The sequence below is a fragment of the Micromys minutus genome (assembly GCF_963924665.1).
Source record: "Micromys minutus genome assembly, chromosome: 11".
Taxonomy (NCBI): Eukaryota; Metazoa; Chordata; class Mammalia; order Rodentia; family Muridae; genus Micromys; species Micromys minutus.
The window spans coordinates 45,760,970-45,786,668 of NC_137980.1; the positions used below are offsets into that span (position 1 = coordinate 45,760,970).

The following is a 25,699-nucleotide window of genomic DNA, read 5'->3' on the forward strand; positions in this document are numbered from 1 at the left end:
TCACTTAAAGGCATCGTCAGTGTTTTTGAACATGAGAATGGCGTTATAGATCTTCAAGGCTGGGCCCAGCTTGACACTCATGATCTTCACAATGTCCGCCTGTGTCAGCAAAAGGAAGGCCTCGCCGTCAATCATCTGAGGGGGCGGGAGAGTGAGGAGGATATCGGAGGGGGGGGGGAAGGTGTGTGGGGGAGTTCGGGCATGGTGGGGATGAGGAGAAAGGAAGGTAGAGGCAGGTATGATGGGAAGTATGGGAGGGGAGGAAGGGCATGTGGGGGTGGGGAAGGGAGGAGGAGGAAGGGCAAAGAGAAAGGACAAGGAAGGGAAAAAGGAGAGAAGGAAGACAACAGTGGGGATGGAGAAGGAAAGCAAGAAGCCTGGTCCCCGCGTCACACACGTACAGGTTTTCTTTGTCTTTCTACTGCCTAGTCTGTGTCAGCATCTACACTGGAAACGTGTCTTTGGAGCCCTTACAGACAGTAGCTTCGAGAAACCAGTTGCTGCTGACACAGTTGTGGGGTCTGCTACCAAATAAAAGCATGGAGCTCCTTGCTTGAAAGTTAGTAAGAATTTCAAAATAGTGACAGCCCAGCACGGAGCCAATCGCCAGGTTCTTCTAAGCACAGGGCCCCAGGATGTTGTTGCACAGGTCACACGCCCACCCCAGGAGCCAGCCTGGCTCCTGGTCCGAGCGGCTTCTTTCATTAGTCATCAGCTTCAAAAATGCTGCCTGGACTCATTTGTAACCTGGGCAACAGCCCCCATATCCACACATGTGATCTAGCATTTGTGAAATGCCTGAAGCCAAAACAGAGGAAAGACAAACGAAAACAAAGACAACAGAAACCCCACAGCGGCCCTTGGGGACCCACCCACCTGTCAATCTCAGTGCTCCTAAGAGCAAGCAGGGCACACATTGGATTTTGAGGACTATCATAGGGCGTTCACTGTTACCTCTGACCTATTCCTGACCCCAAATCAGAGACACAGAGGACGCCTGAATGTAAACAAGTCTTTCCATCTGATTTCTGGTTTAAATCTTTTTCTATTAAAGTTATTTATTTTGTGCATGTACAAGTGTGGGGGTTAGTGTTGGATGCCTGCATGTTACTACATGTATGTGGGGGACAGAGGGCAATTCCTGGGAGTCAGCGCTCCTCTTCCATCATGGAGTCTCAGGGATCAAACTCAGGTCTTCAGGCAGTTTTTTTTGTCTGCTTATTAGCCAACTTTCTGGTTCCGACTCCTAGACTTTAAAAAATGTCTCAAGGTAAAAAGAGAGAAGAAAAAAGTATACTATCCTAGAATGGGGGTACAAAAGGGTTACAAAACCCTGGAAATTATTTATATAGGCCTTAGCTTAAGAATGATTTTAAATGTTCGGAGGTGACAGGAAATGTGGGGACAGGCAGGGTGTGGGCGGTCGGAGGAGCTAGCACTGATTGCGCAATAAAAGCATTGTAAAAAACAGTCATGAGTTGCAGTGGTCAGGGGTGAAACGCTGTGGTGCCTGTAATTTACTTCAAACAGCCTCATCCCCAAGACAGACAGAACAAGTGTGTGAAAGGCTGAGGAGCGTGCGTTCCAGTCAGGGAGGAGAAAAGCCACTTGTGAGGAGGGAGTGGGCAAAGAAAGCAGGAGTAGGGGGCTGTCTGAGGCAAGGGACTCAGAGGGGGAAACACTTAAATGTCCATGAACAGGAGGGCTGCCATCTGAGCATAAAATGGAGAAAAACTATGCGTGTATGCAGCATTACACAACGCCCCTCGCCCCTGACACGACAGGGGACAAAGAGAGGCCCACAGAGCCAATCTACAGTACTATAAGTCTACAGCGCTAAAAAATTATGACGCTCTACAGTGGTTATGTTTTGGTGTGAGTCCTGACTAGAAGGGGCTGAGGTAGAACTTTCTGGTGTGATAGGGATGTTCTGTCTTGATGGAAGAGGATTCAAGTACACGTGTTTCATTAAATGTGTGACACTGGCTATTCACCTCGGTCATCTGGAGTGGGTGGACGGAGCGCATCGCTACTGAGCAGTGGTAAAGAACAGTCTTAGCATGCAAGAAGCTTGGGGCTTAACCAAAACTAAACCAAACCAAACCCCAAGCTAATGAAAGTAAAAAAAAAAAAAAAAAGCCATCCCAGGGATAAGGAGCTCAGTGGATTTTTCTCCATGATGGTCAGAATGTTCTAGAAATAGGAGTCAGTCTGGACACCCAGAGAGCATAAACAAGATTGGCAATATAGGGGCAAGACCAGCACTGAGACCAGAGACCACATCGTGCTGCTGCAGGGGAATGCTTCTGTTGTTTTGGAAGGAGGCCTTAAATACACTCAAGGGCTCCTTCCAGTTTCAAACTCTACAAATTAAAAGAGTCACAAAGAATGTTCTTTATTTAGGGACAACTGCGCACAAAAAGTCAGACTACCACTTATCGAGATCTCCGCCATACTGGGCTTTTGGTATATTGGTGGGATTTCTATTTGACTCTATAATGTTGCCGGATAGATACACATGTGCCAGGGATATGACCCTGCTAGATATGACTGCAGTGAAGACCCGCTCCTTCTTTCCAAAGTTCATAATGACTTGCAAGGCAGCCCTCAATGCACTTGCTCTCCCTCCATCATAAAAACAGGAAGATGTGTGCTCGGAGACAAGATGCTCAAATTGGGAGGTCTAGGATTGCAACCCAGGCTGTCTTCAAACCTGGCATATCTTCCCTATAACTCACGGTTCAGATCTTTCCTGAGCTCTGGGGGTATTGCAGTGTGTTAGAATCTCTCCAGCAAACACCTATACCTATGCCACCCGATATCTCCTCTGGGCTCAGTGGTATTCATGTAGGGATGTGGCTCAGTCCTGGAATAGCTGCTCAGCCTTGTTGAAGCTGCGTTCTCTCCCCAGCACCCAATCTATGAAATGCTTCCATTCAAAAAGCCCTGGGCAGAGAGCACAAGAGAAAACAGATTCCTTCCCAAAGGGAATCTGAACACAGTATCCCTAAACTGGGCCACAGTCCCTACAAGATTTCTCCCACAGACTACGGGTGGGTGACTACGATTGGTCACAGGCCTCTCTGAGGCTCAGGTAATGCTGGTGACGGTTTCTTGCCGGCTGAGTGACAGTGACTTCCTCTCTGTCCCTCTGCACTTGTACCTTACCTCGTCTTTGAAGAGGCGTGCTTGGTCCTCAGAGCCTGTCAAGGTCTGAACGAAGCCAAAGACCTTGGGAATTAAGGGAGATATATTGAGCAGGGGATGAGACAGGGGATGAGACTACATGGTCTTTGTGCCCTTAAACTGTGTCAGCAGGTTCTTTCTTATCAGCCTCAGGGGATCCTCATGTCTTAAGGCACACGAGGGAAAGTCCCTTGTTCCTTAAGCCTGGCTGACAGGAGGCACCCTTTCTATCTACCACAAGGACTCTGTTTTGGTTGGCCAGATCAAGGGACTGTGGCTAGGAGGGGTGGGCACAGGGTTGGGAGCGGTATGCAGCTCCATTTGAGCAGGCTCTGGCCTGAGACTCCTGAGAGGGTATGGTTTAGAGGGAGACTTAGGGCAGGAAGAAGGAAGAGGAGGAGGAGAAGTGAGAGAAGGAGGAGAAGGAAGAGGAGGAAGAGAAGGGAGAGAAGGAGGAGAAGGAAGAGGAGGAAGAGAAGGGAGAGAAGGAGGAGAAGGAGGAAGAGGAGAAAGAGAAAGGGGAGGAGAGAGGAAGAAGGAAGGAGGCAGAAGGAAAGAGGAGGAAGGAAGGAAGAAGAGGAAGAGGAGGGGAAGGAGGAAGAAGAGAAGGCTGAGGAAGGGCTCTGTACCTCTTCAATGGTCCACTTGGAGACTGTGGAGGCTGAGATGCCCGCCACTCCTGGCAACAGCTTGCAGTGTTGCTCCCAGCACACAGAGAGTGGGCGATCGGCATGAGTCGGCACGGTGGACATGAAGAGGGACTGGTGTACCACACTGGGAGGGAGGGCTAGAAGGCAGAAGCAGAACATGACAGGCAGAACTAGGGATGGCTCACGTCTGTGTCACAGGGGACACTGGCTGCTCAGCAGATGGAACTCGGCCCCTCCTGAAAGCCTGTAGAGCCACATGGGTGACCTGGCGCTTATTACTGCAGGGCAGATGGGCTGTTTGGTCCCAGCCTTCAGCACCCACTGTCTAGAGTGACCCCATGAGGATGCTCTTTTGGAGCTGTTGGCCTCAAGAAGTCTCCAGTGTATAAAAATCTCGTCCCTGACATCAGAGGAGAGTTCTGTGTGTCCTTTCTGAAGTCCTTTTGAACTCTGATCAATTCTCTTAGCCTAGGGTGGTTCTGGCCCTGGAGAATGAGTTCTTATCAGCTCTCTGATCAATTCTCTTAGCCTAGGGTGGTTCTGGCCCTGGAGAAGGACTTCTTATCAGCTCTCCAACCCTGGGCTGCCTATTGCTTGCTTTCTGATCTGCTCAGGAGCCCCGGGCTCCATGGGTCAGGTGACTGATGCTACTCTGCTTGGCTTCTTCTTTAGCAGGCCCGGCACTCATCCCTTGCACTTTACACAATTCATCTGCTGACAACATGACCCCATCTTCTCCAGCAGGTCCAGAGACCTCAGGCAGCTTGGCCATTTTTCTGCAGGCTTTACTCTGCCTTAGGTAGCCATATTCCCTATGGTAGCCCCTGCTATAAAGAACATCCCACTCACCCTTGTCCCCTAAGCCTCAGCCTCTTGGTTCCTCATATCTCCACCTAAGGCCAGGCCTGGCTGCCACTCCCTACAGTCTTTGTATCTCGACCCATACCCGTGCACCGCTCACCTAAGCAGTACTAAGGGGTTGTGCCCTGTGACTGATGGCCAGCTCCTCCTATGACCCAACGGCTATGCCTCCCTTGCCTGGCCATATGTTCTCTTCCTTGCAAACCCTCCTTTGATGCCCTGGGTTCTACCTTAGTCCTCAGAGCAGAGTCAGACTCTCTTGAGTACTTATAGCATTTTTTAAAACCACCTATCCACAGAGCCTAAAGGTTCTTTCACAGAAGTGAAAGATGTGCTCCGCCCCATGCAGAACCTATACTGAGGTCTGCCATGGATGTGTGAGGCGTCTCCTCTTTGGTTAAAGGCCTGCTGGTGCAGTAGGGAGTCCTCTATGGGGGTGAGACACCTACACTCTGTCCCTGGGATGCTTCAGGGGCTTGGGTGAGTCCTGAGTGAGCCTTCTCTTTTGGGCCATGGATCTTCTGAGCTGCTGAGATGGCTTAGCAGGTGAAGGGCTATGAAAGTCTGAGAACTTGAATTGGAGCCCCCAAACAGACAGACAAGCACCACACACAAACACACACACACACACACACACACACACACACACACACACCAAGCACAAGCCAACAAGAATGGTCTACAACTACAATCAGGGCATGCCCTCTGGTGGTTAGAATGTAGTCCTGCAGTTGGGAGCTGACTTGGTGCACCATGACAAGCAGGAGAGGAGCCAGAGCCTGCCCCTGGGCTAGCCCTCAAGGATGGCTGGGTCCTTTAACTAGGGTCAGCATCTGACTGATGACGCAGGCTCAAGGACTCTGGATACATAATGAGATACCTGGGATGCTCACGCAAGACAGACCAGGAGCTTGCAGGGTAGGGAGAAAGGTCTGACAAGATACCAATCCAGACACCCTGCCTGCGTGTCTATAACCGTGAGAAACAAATGCCTGCTCTTCAGACCACCGGGTCTGTGGCACTCTGTTATAGAAATCCATGCAAATGAATCTAAGGGGACCAACATGACATTAGGGTGCAGTGCTTAAAGTTTAGAGCCGTGTAGCAGAAGTCTGGTCCAAGTCTGAATTCCAGCTCTGCCTCTCACAAGGTGAACGACCCGGAGCAAATGATTTTGCCTCCGAACCTCCTGTCCCTCCTTCGTTCCACACAAGGCAGGAGGCTGGAGAGCTAGAGAGGGCGGATGTAAATCATGGCTCCATAAACAGTGACCGTCATCATTTCAGCCACTGGCTCTACAGAGAGGTTCTGGCTACGCTTTCAAGTGAGGAAAGGGAGGTTCGGAGATGTCCAGCAACTTGCCCAAGGTCACACACTACTGACAGCCACGGTCTCCCGAGAAAGCCTAGAATCACAGGAGAGTGGAGCAGGGCTCCACCTTGGGGAAATACAGCACTCTTCCTGCTTCTCACCATTTCTAAAGACTCCTAGCCGGTCCGTAGGAACAGATGTCACTCAAAGTCTCATTCTGTGTCTACACTGCTCTGTGCCCCCAATAACTCAAAGCAGCGGCCTCCTTCCCAGCCCCCCTCTCCCTGGCGCCCTGGGATCTGAGCCCATCAATCACAGAGTGTTCCGTTCCGTGCACCCACTTGCAGGGGGACCCTGAGCGGGGCACTGTACTCACCTTGGAAATCTTCTTCGGGAATCTTGCGATACTTTGGAGGGCGTCCAATCCTGGAGAGAGAGGGACCAGGGCCACAGCAGAGGATCAGTGGCTGCCTCAAGAGATCGTGAGGCCCCACACCCGTGAAGCCCAGGACCTGAATCCCTGGCCTCCGCACCGGCCTTGATGGCGAGGCTTTTTCCTTGGGGACAAACTAGACGGGTTCTTCTTCTTGGCTGCGGTCTCTGAGTCAGACAGCTCCGCTTTCAGCCGGCTTTGGTTCCTCTCGGCCAGTGGGCAGCCAGAGACACAATGGTGAGCTGTGAATTTGCCAGTGACATGGCCAGAACCGTCACAGCCAGGAGTGGGGCACTTCCTGGAGAGACGAAGGCTTTAGTTGGGTGGACCCAAGAGTCTCTACAGAACCTCCCTAACCTTGGCCCTGTTCAGGTCCTAGGAAATGCTGAGGGGTCTCACTCTACAGTTGTAAAAGTCTCTTCCCTAAACAATACCTGCTTGCCTCTGGGCCTCACCTGTGGCTTTACTTACCGGTGGTGAAAGTTATATTTGGAGGTCTTTGTGTGGGGTGGGCTCCTGTGGCTGAGAGGGGGGCAACCCCCAGGGGAGGCAGAGCTGGACTCTCTGGGTCCTGCACAGGCAAAAAGAGAAGCTGGCATAGGGTCCTGGAGACAGGGGAATGGGATAAGGAAGCAACAGTTTCCCTGTAGGGGGAAGAGTACTCAGAACTAGTTCTCTGGAGACCAGACTCAGAGTCAGGCTGTGCCATTCCTGCCATTGGGTAACAGCTATCAGTGGAGAAGGAAGGTTTGGCTCCGGTATACTTTGCTGGGGGCTGGGGGTATGCCCTGGTTTAGTGTAGCAGGAAGTCCTGGGGCTAAGTATTGGGATAGGCATCCCAGGCTCACTGTGGGCACTGGATCCCTGGAGGGTTGTCAGAGATAGAAAGAATGGTAGAGTCCCCTGGGGGTACACACGGAGAGGAGGTTCCAGGGGATGTCCTGTCTTGGAGCACCAGCCTGCAGGGTGGATGTCCGGGTGATCCGCATCAATCCAGAAATCATAGTTGTGGCTCCAGCCATCAAAGTGGAGCTGGGGAAGAAAGGCCTTCAGGGGTCAGGTATTGCACTCAGAGCCCAGCTCAGTCAGGAGGTAGGCTGGGCTCAGGGGTTCTCTCCAAGCCTGGGTCAAGATCTTGGAGAGGAAGAATATAGAGGCCACCTACACAGTAACTGCTTTTGGCCTTGTATCCTCAGCGATTTGCTGGTTAAAATGTCATTCATTTCCATTTAGTCCTGGTGTAGGACAAGAATTGTTAGGCCCATTTTGCAGATGGTAAGATTGGCTTGAAGAGGCAAAGGGACCTATCCAAGCCCACAAAAGCCAATCACAGATAAGAAAGGAATGTCATTTGAGGTCTTCAGCTTCCCATTTCCTGCTATGAATTTGATTAATCTCTAAATATTCCATGGAATTTCTGTCCCACTGACCTGCCCACCCCATCTCCAGCCTAGGGTCCCAGAGTCACCTTTATCCGATGATCCTCCACATCTTCCACACTGGCCACCCGAATCAGTGCTGGGTTCCGGCGGTCCACAGCCTCTAGCTTCATGTTGACCAGGAAGCTGTGAGGGGGTCGCTGTAGGGAGATAAGAGATTTTCAGGTTAAGGCTCAGCTTGGAAGATCTGAGGCTCCAAGAAGAGAGCTACGGGGGAGACTTGAGTTTTGGCTAAGACTCTTCTTGCTGGCTGACAGGGTCACATCTTCCTAAGCTCAGTTCTGGAGACGGCAAGAGTCAACTTACCACTTTGAAGGCCCAAGTTGGCACAGCTGAGGTTCCAGTTTCTTCTAGATATTTCTCCCAGCAGAAGCTGTCAGGGTCTGGGTAGTCTAGAGTAGAGGTGAGAACAGTATCTGAGCCAGCCAAGGAACTCAAGAAACTCTCTGTCACCAGGATCATGAACTCGGAGGGAAGCCCAGCATGGTAGTGCACACCTTTAATTCCAGCCCTTGGTAGGCAGAGGCAGGTGGATAAAGGCCAGCCTGGTCTACAGAGCCAGTTCCAGGACAGCCAGGGCTACACAGAAAAACCCAGCCCCACAGAAAACAAACAAATGAATATAGAAGGGGTAGGGACTCTTGGAGAAGAAACTTCCCCCATGTGACCACAGTTAGCTGTTTGCATGGGGCTCCCGGGGCAGATGGATCCTGGAGAGAACAAAGCACACAGGACTCTAAGAGCTCAGAGTTGTTGGAATCCTGGCTCCCATCACTTACGAGCCTATCGCTCCTAGTTAGTCCTGTCCAAACCTCTGCTACACTTGAGCATGTGACAGTCCTAGGAGGAAGGACATATGTCCTTTGCTTGAGATCCTGCATGCTTGAGGTAGTCATCTAAATTTCTTTTCCGAAACTCCAAAAAGTCTGGGCTCCAGGCCCTATTTGTTCCCTACTCTTATCCTCAAGGACCTGCTAATGAGGTACAGGGAATTTGTTTAACATGCTAATAGACAAGGAGAGAGAACCAGGCCTGGGAAGGATGCATGCTGGGACAGCAACCTCACCTTGTGGAGGGGTGAGGGGCTTTCCTTGCTTCTGGCACCAGCCTACTGGGTGGATATAGGGGCTGCTGGGATCACACCTGAAACCCAAGAGTATATCATTGTCTCAGGACAGATGGGGAGAGCTGAGTCTGGCATCCTCACAGATGGTATCGAGGACTTCCACACCTACCTTCTTGGTGTGAGAAAGGGATGTGTGGTTGACATAGGGTCAGAAGGCTACATTAGTTGAAAACTCTAGCACACCATAATAGCGAGTGGAGATCTATGAAGGGATGTGTGTGCATCTGAACCAAGGTATTTTTTGATGAAATTGGAAAAACTGAGCCGCACAGCCCACGACCCTCAGATGTACAGGACAGCTCACGACCTATTCCCCTCTCCCAATCTGGAACAAGATCTAAATATCAGGAGTGGACTAGATGGAGCCACATGCTGTCCAAGGTTCTAGAGAAGATGCCCTTCCCCCTGTGTTCCCTCCCCAACAGGTCCCAGTACCAGTAGTCATAAGTATCATCCCAGTCATCAAAGTGCACTAGGAAGCGACTGTCCACCACATCAGTCACACTGGCCACACAGACGAGGGATGGGTTCATGCGGTCCACAGCTTCTAGCTTCATGCCCACCTGGAAGCCCACTGGTGGAGGACTCTAGGAGCAAGAAGAGGATTGCCACAGCCAGGGCAAGGCTGGCTGGAGCTAGCCCAGAGCGCCTGGCAAACACAGGAGCAGGTTCTCTACAAGGGTTGCTTGGGAGGGGGAAAATGAATACAAGGGGTGGGGGTGGGGGAACAGGTCAGGAATGAAGGTTGCTCTGGGACACTCAGGGACTTCCTGTCCTCCAAGTGCAATGATCATCACAAGCTGACTTGTGGGAGAAGGTAGGTGACTGTCAGAATGTATTCACCCAAAAGTTTGGGCAGGCTGAGGACAAGTCTCCCCTACCTGAACAAGCCTTGTCATGCTTGTCCAAGGCAGCCGGGGCAGTAGTGGAATGGTTGGGGAGGAGGCACTGACATGTTCTGTCCCTGAAGGGTACAGGGAGTGGGAAGGATGCTAGTATTGGGTGGGGAGTTGCCACAACCAGGCAAAAGCTTTAGAACAAAACAAAACATAACCAGCACCCCCTTGTCTTCCAAGATGTCCCACACAAACATCTCCTTTTAGAAGTGACATCTGTAGCCCAGGGCACAATGTCAGTTAATGGCAGGGCCAGAATTAAAGTAGTTTGACTTTAAAAAAAACAAAAAACCCTGCATTTCCCGTTACCATAGGAGGCAGGACCCTATTAATCACCTGTTACCCCAACTATAGTCTCTGAAGCTGGACTGGGAAGAGCAACTGGTCCTGTGAACAGCAGAGTCGAGTCCCTGGCTCTTGGCTATGGTCATCTGGGAGGGGCCCTCTACTCCCAAGCTGCACACCCAGTCCCCAGTGTGGAAGTATTTTGAGTGAGGGCTCCCCCTCTCTCAGACCCTTTGCTGGAGATTATGTGATATATAACTGCTAACTAGCTACCTGCCACAGGAGGGGAGCTAGGGGCAATGTCAGAGATAAGAGGAAAAGGCTATCAGGATAGACCCTGACCATATGCGATAAGCTGCTGAGCAAACCAAAGGATGCATATCTGAGCAGTGACAAGTCAGTGTCCAGGCTGTAGGGCCAGCAAGGGCCTCTGTGATGTACAGGGGAGAATTCTGCTGCAGAGAGTAATATGGTTTAGGTGTGTCCTCTAAAGGGTCCTGGAGGACCCTGGCTGGTCACTGAAAGATTGAATCCTTACTGAAAGAATAGAAAGCAAGCTGGAGAGATGGCTTGGTGATTAAGAGTTCTTGCTGCTTAGTCATAAGGCCTGGAGTTCAGATCCCAGCACCCGTGACCTGTGAATGTTTGTAACTTCAGCTCCAGGTTCCAATGGCCACTTCTGGGCTGTGCAGCACATAGGTACTGGTATCTGTACAGACAACACACACACACACAGACACATACAAACAGACACACACACAGACAACACACACAGAGACACACAGACACAGATATACACAGACAACACACACTCACATACACATAGACAACACATACAGACACATACACACAGACACACACAGAGACAACACACACAGAGACAAACACACAGACATAGACAACACACACAAACATAGACAATACATATACAGACACATACAGACAACACATACACATATAGACAACACACACAGACAACACACACACACACACACACACACACACACAAACAAATAAAATAAATTAAAAAAAATTAAAGTTTGAGCTAGGTAGTGGAGGCACACACTTTTAATCTCAGCACTTGGGAGGCAGAAGCAGTTGGATCTCTGAGTTCAAGGCTAGCCTGCTCTACAGAGTGAGTTCCAGGATAGCCAGGGTTACATACACAGAGAAACCATGTCTCAAAAAACAAACAAACAAAAAGCAAAACAAACAAACAATAAAAACAAACAACAAAAAACCCCAAAACTTCCCCCCCCCCAAAACCAAACAAACAAAACAAAAACCCAAAAGAAGAAAAAATAAAATAAAATAAAGGAAGTTAGGGAGAAAAGAGAGGAAGCAAGCAAGCAAACAAGCAGCAAGCAAGCAAGCAAGCAAGCAAGCAAGCAAGCAAGCAGCAAACAAGCAGCAAGCAAGCAAGCAAGCAAGCAAACAAGCAAGTGCCTCTAACTCTTGTGATTTCTTCCATACAGGTCTTCAGCAGTGTGGGGTCACCTCCCATGGAGCCTCAGAACAGAAAGAGCTACCTAATCATAGACTTTCCTCTTCTGAAGCTACAGGACAAAACAACGCTTATTTCTTTCTATATTATTCAGGTTTAGATACTTTTTTAAAAAATAGCAACAGAAAATGAATGAGAGCTGATGAGATGGCTGGGGTGGGGGGAGAGGGAGCAGGGAAGGGTTAGCCATACAATCTGAGTTTGAATCCCTGGGTCCACACATGGAAGCAGAAAACCCATTACCATGAGCTGTCCTCTGACTTTGTTGTGAGCTATGTGGCATGTGCATCCCACACACAAAAATTTTAAAAAAATATTTAAAAGGTAATTTTAAAAAATGGATGAAGACAAGATGAAGGAGGGAGCAGGGGCGGGGTGCATAAAGAGCACATCCCCATTTGGCTTTGGTCTTTCCGAGGACATGCCTTTTGAACCAGTGGAGAGCCGAGTTCCACTCTGCTGAGTCAGCTTCCCCTGGCCGGCTGCATTGCCTTTGGCCTCAGGCGTGATGCTCACCTTTACTCAGATACTCACGTGGCTCTGGCTTACAAACAGGTGCTTGGGGGCTGCCTGAGCTTTTGTGCTGCGCAGGTACTGGCTCCAGCTGAACTCCTCTTCCTTGTAACCTGGGCCCCTCGAGGGGGGGAAGGAACAGAGCACCTTGCAGAGGCTTGAGCCATAGCGAAGACCCCATAATAAAGTAGAAACAGGCAGGTCTGAAGTCCCCAAGCCCCTTAGGGACCCTCTGCTAAAGGAAGACAGAACTGGCGAACATTCAAAGGGTTTAGAGAAGCCTGGGGGTAGAGGGGAGCTGTATCAGAATGGGATGGAGAGACTGCCCTGCATTTAGAATAAAAACAAAACAACAATGAAGAAACCAAGTGGGTTGCAGGGTGACCCGAAGGGAGAAAGAGATGGCTCTGGGACTCACGGTCTTCCAGGGACCAACGCAGGGAGATCTTACCTTTGGGAGGCTGCAGTTTGTGTCCAGTCTTCTCAAACCAGCCAGCGGGATGAATGTCTGGGGAGTTGGCATTGACCCAGAAGTCGTGGCACTCAGAATAGCCATCAAAGTGCAGGCGCATACGGTAGCCACACACCTGGCCGTGGAAAAGGATCAGAAGCAGGTCAGCGCCAGCAGGCGCCTCCCTCTGCCTTCTTCACCTCTTCCGGTCCAGCCTGCGGTCTCAGGGATCCAGTGCTAACAGGTCCCCTGAGTGCTGAGTGCAAGGTAGGTACTCTCCTGCCTCCCTAAACCCCAGACCGGATGTGGAAAGGACCACAGATTGCTCTGTGCCTCTGGGGTCTCTCTCTCTCTGCCACCTCCTCTTACTGTACCCCCTCAGTGCACCTTGCTATGCTCCTTTCTATCTCATGCCTCAGGGCCTGTGCTGCCGCACCTGCTGGGGACTTCCTGCTCTAGCAGGTAGACCCTTCCTGCCTTCCTAGAGGACGGGGCCTTATTCGATCTGAGATAGCATCCCCACCATTGGTATCTTTGACATGTGCCCCGCCCCCAGCATAGACAATTTATAGCATTCAATAATAGCGGTGTCCCACGGCTTCTCATCGGCTCTCCAGTGTTTACTTTTCGATCTCCCTATATTCCAATGGATCCCGCCTCCCGGATGTCCGGGTTTCCTGAGGCCAGAGAGTACCTCCCTTCCCCTGCCCCCTCCCATCAAGGCTCCATCACGCTCCATTGAAACATCGCGGGAGAGGAGGGTATTTCCGGCTCACCTCAGCCACAGTGAGGATGAAGTACATGGATGGGTGTTCGGGGTCAATGCCTTCCAGCTTCATGCCCAGTTTGAAGCCGTTCTTGTTATGGGTGACTGCCTGGGACTGTCAACGCACAGAGTTGAGAGGACCCAGCTTCCATCCAACCTTATCTTTGCCTAGTGGACTTGGGGTGAAGGAGCTGTCTTTAGGCCCCATCTGTCTTGCTGACCTCAAAGGGTGACATATTGGGGCTCTGTCCTGTAGGGGTTACCAGAGGACGAGAGAGCTGCAGAACTATCCTGAAGGGCCGCGTTAGGGATAGACGTAAGGGTTTTCTCAGCTGCCTCATGGTGAGGTCAGTGCTGAACTGGGTCAAAGGTCCTAGCATCCACAAGTCAGGTGGTGAGAGGTGAGCTTAGAGGCTTCCCTATTTCTCCCTATCCAGAAAGTTCCTTACAGGGCACCCCTTTCAACCCTGGACTTCTTCATTCTGCTAGTGCATCAAGGATTGTTCAGTAGAAAACACCAGAAGGCTTGCTCTACGTGGTGAGTCCCTGAACTAAGAGAATAAACTCTGCTTGGGCCAAAACTGCCCAACTCACGTCCTGGAAGAGGCTAACTGGGGCCGTGATGGCCTTCTGCTCCTCCAGGTAGGACTCCCAGGACCAGTCTTCCTTCTTCTCAGCAGACACTGTAGAGACAGGAGAGGCGGGTTGGCTCCTGGTTTGCTCCTGAGACATGGGCATTTGCCCTGCTTCTCCTGCCTGAGCTCTTGCTTAACTTCCAAGCAAACCTTTGTCTCCTAACATTTCATTACTGCCCTACTCAGCTAAGACAGTGACAGGCACAGGGGGCTCAGACCTGAGGTGAGGCCACAGGATTATCTGCTTCTCCTCCACCCCCAAGCCACTGCCAGCAGAAGCCCTTGGGATTATACAGCAACAGAGGTCACAAAGACTCAGCCACTGTCCTTGGAAATGTACAGGATGAGGATTATTGATGAGCCAGAGGACTTAACGGTGCTACCTGAGCCGACAAAGAGAAGAAATACAGAAGCAGGGGGAGAAATGAAGAGGAAGTGAAGGAGAGAACCCACAGAAACAAGAACCCTTTCTAAACACTGTCCTCCCAAGTACTAAGAGGAACAGACACACAAATGCGGGTTTCTGTTGCTCCTAGATACTCCAGTCCTGAGTTTACTCCCCTTTACCCATCTTCCGATGCAGCCAAGCTCTAAGATGCCCATGCCACGCCGCCACATCTGACACTTCTCATAGGTACCATGTTGATGTCAGCTCTTACAGCATCAGCCCCCTCACATCAATTCCTTGCCTGGACCAGTACTTACTCTTTCTTCTTTCTTTCTTTCTTTTTTTAAAAATGTACATTGGTGCCTTTCATGCACGTCCATTTGTGCACCATGGGCATACAGTTCCCATGGAGGCCAGAAGAGGGCGTCAAATCCCCTGGGACTGGAGTTACAAATGGTTGTGAATTACCATGTGGTTCTTGGGAAGAGAGGCTAGTATTCTTTAATTTTTGTTGTTTGTTTTCAAGATCGGTTTCTCTGTGTAGCCCTAGCTGTCGTGGGACTCAGAGATCTGTCTGCCTCTGCCTCCCAAGTGCTGGGATTAAAGATGTGTGTATGCCAGCACTGCCCAGTTTACAGTGCTTTTAATCATTGAGCCATCTCGAGAGCTCCCACCAGTGCTAATGTGATACTCTCATCGGACATGGTATGTACCAGGTCTTTGGCCTTCTGTCTCTTGTCACCACCACCAGGTTTTATCTTAACTATTCCTTTCACCATTTGCGGAGTCTCCTGTGTGATACACCTGCTGCCCGGAACTGGGAGTCCAGGGATGCTTTGGGGATTTCATAGCCATCTCTTTTAGAACGTCGGTGCTCTTTTAGACAGGAAAGGCTGCTAGCATCCTTTTCATAGACAAGAAAAGAGATCAATTACTGCGTATCAGCCACTTAAAAGAGGCCTGGCTCCCATACCTCCCTGTAATATCTGAATTCTTTCCGTGGGCAAGTTCCAGTTTCCTCTAGTTTCTTGTATCCTTTCTCCTGGTGAACTTTTAGTCTTATCCCAAATAAGTCACAAAACTCCCATCTGTGGTTGCACAATCTGTGTACTATACACTGATACCTGGCGAAGGGGCCACATGGGGCTGCCATCCAGGCTGGGTTCCCTGCCAAGCCATGTGCTATATCTATCGTGAAGAAAAAGCCCTCTTCTGATTGGTCTACTAAGAATAGGCATATTTATATGACATGTATAAAGGCATCACAGAGGTAATCTGTATAACAGATGCCTCCAGCTTCCAGGGGTGCTCCAGCTCCCATGATGCTCCAGCTTCCGGGGGTGCTCCAGCTTGCTGCAGTGTTCCAGATTCCAGGGGTGCTCCAGCTTCCATAATGCTCCAGCTTCCAGGAGTGCTCCAGCTTCCAGAGGTGCTTCAGCTTCCATGATGCTCCAGCTTCCAGGGATGCTCCAGCTATCAGCAGTGCTCCAGCTCCCAGTGGTGCTCCAGCTCCCAGTGATGTTCCAGCTATCGGCGGTACTCCAACTTCCAGAGGTGCTCCAACTTCCAGAGGTGCTCCAACTTCCAGAGGTGCTCCAGCTCCCAGTGGTGCTCCAACTTCCAGTGGTGCTCCAGCTCCCAGTGATGCTCCAGCTATCGGCGGTACTCCAGCTTCCAGTGGTACTCCAACTTCCAGAGGTGCTCCAACTTCCAGAGGTGCTCCAGCTCCCAGTGGTGCTCCAACTTCCAGTGGTGCTCCAGCTTCCAGATAGACTTCTTTGCTTGCTCCTGTTTCCTCACATGCCCTTGGAAAGCTCAGCCTGGTCAAAGCTAACCTGGAAATGACTACACCAAAGCCTGTGATCCTTTTTTTAAATCACAGATGGTGGCAGTCTCTCCATTCATCCAGCTAGGAACCTGTATGCCGCTCTACTCCCCAGAATCCTGCAGTCCTGCTGGTTCCAGCTCCTGAGCCTGTCTCCACTGCTCCTCATTAGTTCTTGCTTCGAACCAGCCCACAATCCCCCTTCTTGATCTTCCTGTTCCAAACTCATCACATTGCCAAAGTGTCTCCAAAGTAAAGAATATTTTTATCCATTATTTATTTGTTCATTTTACTTCCCACTATCAGTCCCCTGTCTCCTCCCAGTCCCCCCCCCCCCTTACAGAGCTCCTCTCCCAGTTCCCCCTTCTTCTGCCCCTCTGAGAAGGGGGAGCCCCTCCCTGGGTATCACCCCACCCTGGCTCTGGCACATCAAGAACTTTTTTTTTTAAGTCCCAAAATATCTTATCTCCAACTAAAGAACAAAACATACATGTGTCCACAACCCACAAAGCCTCTGTAAACTAGCCACTCCTTCCGGCTCACACTGTATTGGGAAGCTCTAGGCCTTTCTGTCTGTGGCTCTGCATAGGCTGAGAGCCCTCTGGTTTGAGTATCTGGCACCCAACTTTCTTCCATCCTCCTAACTTTCCTTACCCTCTAAGACCTAGACCCAGCTGCAACATCTGGCTAGGGCTTTACAAGGAGTAGATGCTGAACAGGTGCTTGTTATGTGACTGGAGAAAAGGACAGACGGAGTCATGGAATGAGGGAGTTGTCCTGCGAAATGGCTTTGTGTTTATGTACCCCACATGTGATGCCTGACATATTGTTATATGATGTAGAACATACTGTTAAATGATATATAATGCATCATACTGCTATATGATAGCTACCTGTCTGCAAATCCATCTCTGCAACTGTGAGCCTCTTGATTGAACTTTGGTGTCTAGCTCACTCTGAACTCTAGCTCCTAGCCAGTGCCTGATACGCAGTAGACAGGACCTAGAGTTAGCCAGTGTTCAAGAGCCATCTAAGGCTACATAGTGAGATGCTGTCTAAAAAAGGGGTGGGGTGGGGACAGATGACCAGGTCAGGAGGGCAATGCCTCATGAACACACTGCTACTGAGGAACTACTTTGAGAAGCTAGTGAAAGCCAGGGAAATGTCTTCTCCCCACAAACCAAGAGTTTGTAAAAATTTGCATCCAACTTTAGATTAGGAACTTGAGTTAAAGTGTTCACATAGCTGAGCACATGCCTAGCTCTATGGACACAAAACCAAGACCAGCCAGAGGTACATAGGGAGTCCCAGGCCAGCCTGGGCTTACAGAATGAGAGCAACTTTCTTTCTGTCTGTCTTTCTGTCTTTCTTCCTTTTTTGAAGATGAAATGGTACTTATTTCATCTGTCCATGGAGAGGGTATAATTTTCTTTCCTGCTTATTTATTTTTTTCAGTTTCATGAGGCCCCGTTTATTTATTGTTAATCTTTTTTTTGGGATATATTTTAGTTACATTTCAAATCTTATCCCCTTTTCTGGTTTCCCCTCCATAAAACCCCTATCCCCTCTCCCCTGCCCCTGCTTCTATGAGAGTGGCCCCACCCACCCATCCCCTCCTGTCTCCATGCCCTGACATTCCCCCACATTGGGGCATAGAGCTTTGGCAGGACCAAGGGCTTCTCTTCCCTTTGATGCCCAACAAGGCCATCCTCTGCTACATATGCAGCTGGAGCCATGGGTCCATCCATGTGTACTCTTTGGATAGTGGTTTAGTCCCTGAGAGCTCTGGTTGGTTGGTATTGTTGTTCTTATGGGGTGAGAGCATATTTCAAAAAGCAAGCAGAAATCAGAACTCGTTTCTAAGCTAGGTCAGAAACTGTTTCTAAGCCAAGTGAGGTGGCTCCTGCTTGTGATTCAGGATCTGCAGAGCTGAGGCAGGAAACCTGAGTTGGAGGTTAGCTGAAAGCAAAGGGTGAGACCTTGTCTCAAAAAAACAAACACCTCACTAAACCAGACACAGTGGTACATGCCTTGGAAGCTCAGTAGTTGAGGCAGGAGAGCCATGCCTTTGAGGTCAGCCTGGGTAGTATAGGCTATGATTTGAAAACAGAAAAGGGCTGGGAGTGCTGGCCCGCATCTATCATCCCAGCACCAGGGAAGCAGATGGAGCTCTGTGAGTTTGAGGCCAGCCTGGTCTATGGAGCAAGTCTCAGGCTAGCCAGAGAGAGCTACACAGATAAATGAAACTGCCCAATAAAACTGAAGCATATACCCACACAAAAACATGTACAATATTTAGATGAGAGAGCATAACAACCCAACACAGAAGCAATCAGTCCATCGAGTGATGGTCAGATACTACTTAACCTAAGGGCATAAAGTCCCCATGCGTACTAAACTATGACTACCACATGTATGATGCCTCAAGCAGTGGCATTGAATGCAATGTCCCAAGCAAAGAAATATATGTATATATATATACATATATATACATACATATATATATATATATATATATATATATATATATATATATATATATGGTAAATTGCTGATTATTGGGGGCTAATGGTAACTTGTGGGGATGGCCACTGATGGGCATGAGATTGCTTTGGAGGGAAATGTTTAAAAGTCTACTGTGGTGATACATGATTCAGCATACAAAGTATGCCACAACTACATATTTCAAACAGATGGGATGTAGTCTGTGTGAATTATAGCTGAATAAAGCTGTTAAAACCCTACACTTCATAAACATTTATGCCTAAAGCACTAACTGTTAAACATGATGAACTAACTCGGTGGGGTAACACACACCTTTAATCCCAGCACTTGGGAGGCAAAGGCAGGTGTATCTCTGAGTTCCAAGCTAACCTGGTCTACAGAGTGAGCCCTAGGACAGCCAAGGTTACATAGATCCTGTCCCAATAATTCCCCTAAAGACAAACTGGATATAATCAACTGAAAACTTTTGTTTTTCTAAAGACACCATTTATAAAAGAAAAGGCAAAGCAAAAAAAAAATCTGTATTTGCCTCTGACATAAGACTTGTATCTGGAATACAGAAAGAATTAATGGGCGAGAGGGGACTGGAGAGATGGCTATCCTAGTCAGGGTTTCTATTCCTGCACAAACATCATGACCAAGAAGCAAGTTGGGGAGGAAAGGGTTTATTCAGCTCACACTTCCATATTGCTGTTTATCACCAAAGGAAGTCAGGACTGGAACTCAAGCAGGTCAGGAAGCAGGAGCTGATGCAGAAACCATGGAGGGATGTTACTGGCTTGCTTCCCCTGGCTTGCTCAGCCTGCTTTCTTATAGAACCCAGGTCTACCAGCCCAGGGATGGCACCACCCACAATGGGCTGGGTGTTCCCTCTTGATCACTGGTTGAGAAAATGCCTTCCAGCTGGATCTCATGGAGGCATTTCCTCAACTGAGGCTCCTTTCTCTGTGACAACTCCAGCTTGTGTCAAGTTGACACAGAACCAGCCAGTACAATGGCTCAGAGGTTAAGAACGCTTGATGCTCTTCCAGATGATCCGAATTTGGTTCCCTGCACTTACATGGAAGCTCATAAGCATTTATAACTCCAGTCCCAGGGAATCCAATGCCTTCTCTTAGTCCTTGTGGGCACTCTACACATGTGATTCATAGACATACATGTAAGCAGAATAACCCACATACATAAGATTAAAAACAAATATTTAAAACAACTAAAACAGGCTTGAAAAATTAAAAAAAAAAGAATTAATGGTGCTGGATATGGTAGCATATGGGTGTGTAATCCCAGCATTTGAGGAACAGAGGCAAGAAGATCACCAGTCTCAGGCAGTTGCAGAGATTCTGTCATAAGACCCAAAAATAAAAAAAGTAGCAAATATATCAAAATAAGTAATAGTAGAAGATAACTGGCCAAATTCTATTTGCCTAAATTAAGAATAAGTATCTGGGTCTATAGCCCAGAGGCTGGAACATGTGAGCTCCTGGATTTCATCCCCAGCAATATAAAAGATAAAAATAAATAAAGTAAGTAAGGAAGGAAGTATAAAGAAATAGAGAGCGATGCTCTGAATCTGAAAAGGTCACGACTGAAGTGCCACTAGATTATGGATCTGGATGTGTATGGAATGAGAGATTGGATATAGTTTGTCCTCAAATCCCAAATGCTTGGACATCTTTGCAGCTATACCCAGCACTGTGGAATAAGGTTCTCAAATTACCATCTTTTTAAGAATGATTAATTTTTTTTCATGTGTCTGTAGAGACCAGAAGAGCATGCTGGATCCTTTGAACTTGAGTTAGATGGCTGAGTAACCCTGTGAGTGTTGGCCCTCCAATCCTGGTTGTCCAGAAGAACTTTAACTGCTGAGTGGTCTCCCTAATATGTCCTTGTCTTCTCCCCCCCCACCCCGCTTTGTTGTTTGAGACTGTGAGGCCATGGTTGGTGTTGGGGTTTGAATAAGAATGGCCTCAATAGGCTCATATATTTGAATGCCTGGTCACTAGGAAGTAGAACTGTTTGAAAAGATTAGAAGGATTAGGAGGTGTGGCCTTGTTGGAGTGGGTGTGGCCTTGTGGGAATAGGTGTAGCCTTGTTGGAGGAAGTGAGTGACTAGGAGTGGGCAGGTTTTAAGATTTGAAAATCCCATGCTAGGCCCAGTTCTCATGTACGCATTCTCTCTCTCATTCTGCCTGTCAACCAAGATGTAGCTCTGAGCCACTTCTCCAGCTCCTCCTGCCTATCTCCATGTTCTCCACCATGATACTAATGAACTAACCTCTGAAACTGTAAGGCAGACCCACAATTAAAGGTTCTCTTGTAAGAACTGCCTTGGTCATAGTTTCTTTTTACAGCAACAGAACAGTGAAGTTGGCTTGATATGTAGACCAATAGAGTTTGATATGTAGACTAGGCTTGTGTACGAATTTACGGAGACTTGTCTCTGACTCAGTAGTGCTGGGATTTAAGGTGTGCAACACCAATCCCCACCTATCATTGTCCTTAAAATGAGTACATAGGAAAGGTGGCACATGGTGCTTCTTCTGAGCTCACTCTTCCGTTTCTCCCTAAGATGGGAAAACTTGTGCAACTGAAGTACAGTCCACGACGACTCACCAACACACACACACACACACACACACACACACACACACACCATTAATTCACCAACTGAACAAACATTCATTGAGAATCCATTCCATACCAGGCTCTAGATTTAGCAGCCAGGACACAGTGATCCTGCCAACCTCTGATTTGGCCCCAGACTGGCAAGATGGCTCAGTGTAAAAGCACTTGCTGCCAAGTCTAATGACCAGTCGTTGGTTCCCCAGGACCCATGTGGTAGAAGAAGAGAAATGACTCTGGAAAATTGTCCTCTGACCCCCAACAGACTCTGAGGCACATGCACCTCTCCTCAGTGTAATAAAACTAGAAATAAATAGATAAATACGTTCAGGCCCAGCGTTGATAGAGTTTAAGTGTGTGGGGGAAGACATACAGATTTCTACATTGATGATAATTAGTATCATATGTTCTGCTTAGATCCAGCTGACAGCTGTCACCAGGGACAATAGACATACTAACAGCAGACCTGAGAGCAGAAGCCAACTCTGATGACCCCTTAGAGCCAAAAGACCAAGAAAGGGGCCTAGGGGCTGGAGAGATGGCTCAGCGGTTAAAGGCACTGACTGTTCTTCCAGAGGTCCTGAGTTCAAATCCCAGAAACCAGCTGGTGGCTCACGACCATCTATAAAGGGATCTGATGCCCTCTTCTTGTGTGTCTGAAGACAGTGACAGTGTGCTCACATCCATAAGATAAATAAATAAACTTCAAATCTGAAACTTGGTGTCATTCTACTAAAGACAGAAAGAAAAGAAAAGAAAAGAAAGGGGCCTAAACAGGAAGGTCAGGCCAATGACTAGTGTGGGCTTACCAATCCCACCAAAAGGAAAATAATGCCATATGGCTCCTCAAGTCCTCAGAGCCCAGCCTTCCTAGGACCTCCTCTAGGAAGTATAATACAAGTATACACAAAATAAACAACCCCAAGAATAAACATATAGTCACAAATAAACCACAAATGGCCTTACTATCTTTCATATACACTAACCTGTGCTCACGTGTACCATATACAGCTATAACCATGCCCCGCACCTTCAATCTCACACTTCAAGAAGTATATAAACACTTCACAGGAACAAATACACACGCAGGCTACCATACCCGGCTGGCTTCTGCTCCACTCTTCGTTTTCTGGGGTGCTGGGGGCGGGCTCTCTCTCTGAGTCTTTTTCCTCTCCTTGCTTCTGTAAAGAGAAAGCCTAATGCCAGCTTATTGTCCTCATGGGCCGGGACACAAGTTCAGCCTCTGATCCCTGGCCCATGCCCGGCTCTCTGGTCCAATGTTATGCCTGGAATTGAAAGAGGTTTTTCCTCTAGGGTACGTGCAGTCTTCCAGAGTTCTTGCAGTCAGTCCATTGCTTGGGTCTGTACCACTGAGAGGAACAGATCCCCGTGAGTACGTAAGTCCCTGTTATACAGTCTAACTACAATTCTCATTCCCAGTGGGGAAACTGAGTACACGAACAGTTTTTTTTTTTTTTTGTTTTTTTGTTTTTTTTTTTTTATTTTTACCTGCCCAAGAGAATCTTCCTGCTGTATTCCTAGAGGAATCCTAGAGGAATCCTATTCTTTTCTCTCCGCCTTTCTTCCTTCCCTCCCTCCCTTCCTCTCTCCCTTTCTTCCATCCTCTAATCTACCGCGTGATTCAAGATGGGATCTGAAAATATGCAACAGGAGTCTTTTTTGACCCAGCCCCCTAACTTGGATTGACAAGCATCTGAAACTGAGGTTCCAGCATCGTATTTCTCTCCCCGCGGCCCTCATTTTACCATGGCCTCCGGCTCGGACTCTTCTGATGGGCTCTGATATTCCTTATGTTTCCTCTTTTTCATAGGTTTTAGGAGCTCAGAAGCGATGGTACAGCCTGAGTTCTCTACTATGACTGACCTACAAATGGAACGGTCTTATTAGAAAAAAAAATTCTATACATTCAGTAGCATCCAGTATATCCACATTCTCCTAAGCCCGGAACCGGAACGAGGCTTTAAAAATTAAAATCAGGGTAAGAAAAGCTGCAAGCCCTTGTTCTTACCGCTTCTGGAAAGGCTGAGGGCATGGGTTTCCCGATGAACCAACGTCTAGGCCAATACTTTGTTGAGGCCCACAAGCCTGGCATTTGCAAGAGCTCGCGTCTACGGGGGGTTCTTGAGAAGTGACTTCTTGAGGGTCAGGGTGAACATCTGTGGGAGCCCGCTGGGCCTCAGTCTTCCCACTCTTAGCACACTCAGGCTCCGCCCATATCCCCCTACAACCCATTTCCTATTGGACAGCATCCGCAGCCTTTCCCACTTAAGATCGCATCTGGTCACGTGCTCATCTAATCAAGTTGGGGGTGGGAGAGCACAAGCCACACCGACCCACGTATTGCACTTGGGAGCAGGGTCCTACCAGGGTGTTGGATGCCTGCATCGCTTCCAGCCGTGCCACCTTCATGTCGCTGCTCCGGGCTTCGTGGTCGTTCCACTCCCATCATGTTCAGGGGCGCGTACTCGTTTATCCGGAACTAGGATGCAGGAAATTCTGAGGACTAGGTCCTTTGTATCAGCTCTCCATACCTTGGGTCACCCACTTAACTTTAGGAGGCCTCTAGGGCCATGCTCCAGAACCCCTCTGGCCAAGCCCCCTACCACAAAAAGCCTCAGTTTTTACCAGCAGCTTCCAGTCTTTCCGCCTCAAGCCCCGCCTTCAAGCCCACCGGCCCCGCCCTGCAGCTGTCAATCTTTTCAAAAACTGACCCGCATGCCACTCCCAGCTAGAGGTGAGGAAACCCCTGTCCAATCCAGAAGCCTGACTGTGCTATTGGTCCCTGGTCCAGTGCTTAGTTGTGGCAGAATGGTGGCTGTTACGGGTTCACTGCCAGCCAATTGCTCCAGGGCACCCACGTGGACTGGCTCCCGTGGGTAGGACACATCCAGGGCAGTGCTAGGCAGACCAAGGGTAGCTGCATTGGCTGGAAACAGATACATAGATAAGACAAAGCACAGATAAGTCTGGTGACCCTGCCTCACTCCTGCCACACATGCGTATAAAGGTGAAAACAGTTACAGAAGGGTTAAAACGGCTGGCTGAGGTGGAACAGGCTTTTAATCCCAGCACTTGGGAGGCAGAATTAGGGGAGGAGTCTAAGTTTCAGACCAGCCTGATCTACAAAGCAAGTTCAAGGACAGCCAGGGCTATATAGAGAAACCTTGTCTCAAGAAAACAAAACCAAGCCAACCAAACAAACAAAAACAATAACAAAAAGAGTGAAAAGCATCTTCCCACTATACACACCTTGAGCAAATATGGAATCTCCCGACCACTGACCCTGACTTACTAGGAATGATGAAGGCGGTTGTAGGCAGGTGAGGATGGGAACCTGCGCTGTCTCTGGCCACCAGGTGCACACTGACCTCCCCTGTGGCAGACCCTTTCACTGCCCTTAGTATCTCCATGTCACTGTGCCCCTCCATCCAGATGTGTCTACAAACCAAACACAGCCACCAGGGTGATGAGGACAGGGAGGGAAGGGGCTTCTTGGAAGAGAAACTGGCCATCCTCAAGTCGGCACCATGGAGAGACAGGTCTCATCTCTGAGTAGATACTTTAGGATGCCAGCAGCAGGTCTGACTCCTCGCCTTTACCTAGGTTATTTCTAGAACTCTGGCCTGGTCCTGCATTCTCCTTTGCCCTTACTTGTGAGGGTGGGCATAGCGGTATGTGTGAGGTACCCCTAACACCATGCCCAGGATGTGTACAGAAACGGATGATAGGACACGTGAGTCAGGCCAAGGTCCGGCTTTGGCCACTGACAAAGCTAGACTAAGTTCAAATTCACGACTTTCTTGGTCACTTCCATTCCCTGTCTTTGAGAACTCAGAGTCTCCATGAACCTTATTCTACTCCATCCAAACAGGACTGGTCCCTGTGGCAGGTGACGTCTTCCCTGACCCTGTTCTTTTGTGTTTCCCTGTACACCACGCCACCCAAGCCCAGGCAGAGCCGTGGATGATTAGGCCGAAAGAGGGCTTGTAAAATCTCCACCAAAGCATCTGCTGAACAAGCACACACCTGAGCGGCGAAAGGCTGGCATGTGAAACCTAGTCAGCACAAGATCCAGAAGCTAGGAATATAACTCACTGGCAAAGCACTTGCCTAGCAAGCACGAAACCTGGATTCAAATCCAGCAGAGGGCTTGGGGAATGGATGGAGAGAAAAGAGAAGGAACTGTATTCCGTGGTGTGATTGCTACTCACCTGCTTCTTGGCACTTGGCGATGGCATCTAGCATATGTGATAAGGAAGGGATATGTGGCTTAGCTTAGGAC

The 25,699-nt window shown here is 49.0% G+C and overlaps 1 protein-coding gene across 1 annotated transcript; it reads right to left on the bottom strand.

Moving 5' to 3' along the window:
- On the bottom strand, positions 1 to 24,845 carry L3MBTL1 (L3MBTL histone methyl-lysine binding protein 1; the record flags this gene model as incomplete). Its single annotated transcript, XM_080924676.1, has 21 exons — positions 1 to 135; positions 3,169 to 3,231; positions 3,816 to 3,973; positions 6,385 to 6,434; positions 6,542 to 6,739; positions 6,913 to 7,012; positions 7,359 to 7,473; positions 7,910 to 8,020; positions 8,187 to 8,272; positions 8,947 to 9,023; positions 9,442 to 9,593; positions 12,226 to 12,317; positions 12,656 to 12,791; positions 13,432 to 13,536; positions 14,016 to 14,104; positions 22,496 to 22,577; positions 23,163 to 23,280; positions 23,426 to 23,573; positions 23,782 to 23,896; positions 24,129 to 24,343; positions 24,710 to 24,845. 21 exons carry the CDS (start codon positions 24,843 to 24,845, stop codon positions 1 to 3), a joined length of 2,481 nt encoding a protein of 826 aa, XP_080780802.1.
- Positions 24,846 to 25,699: the final 854 nt, after the last annotated feature.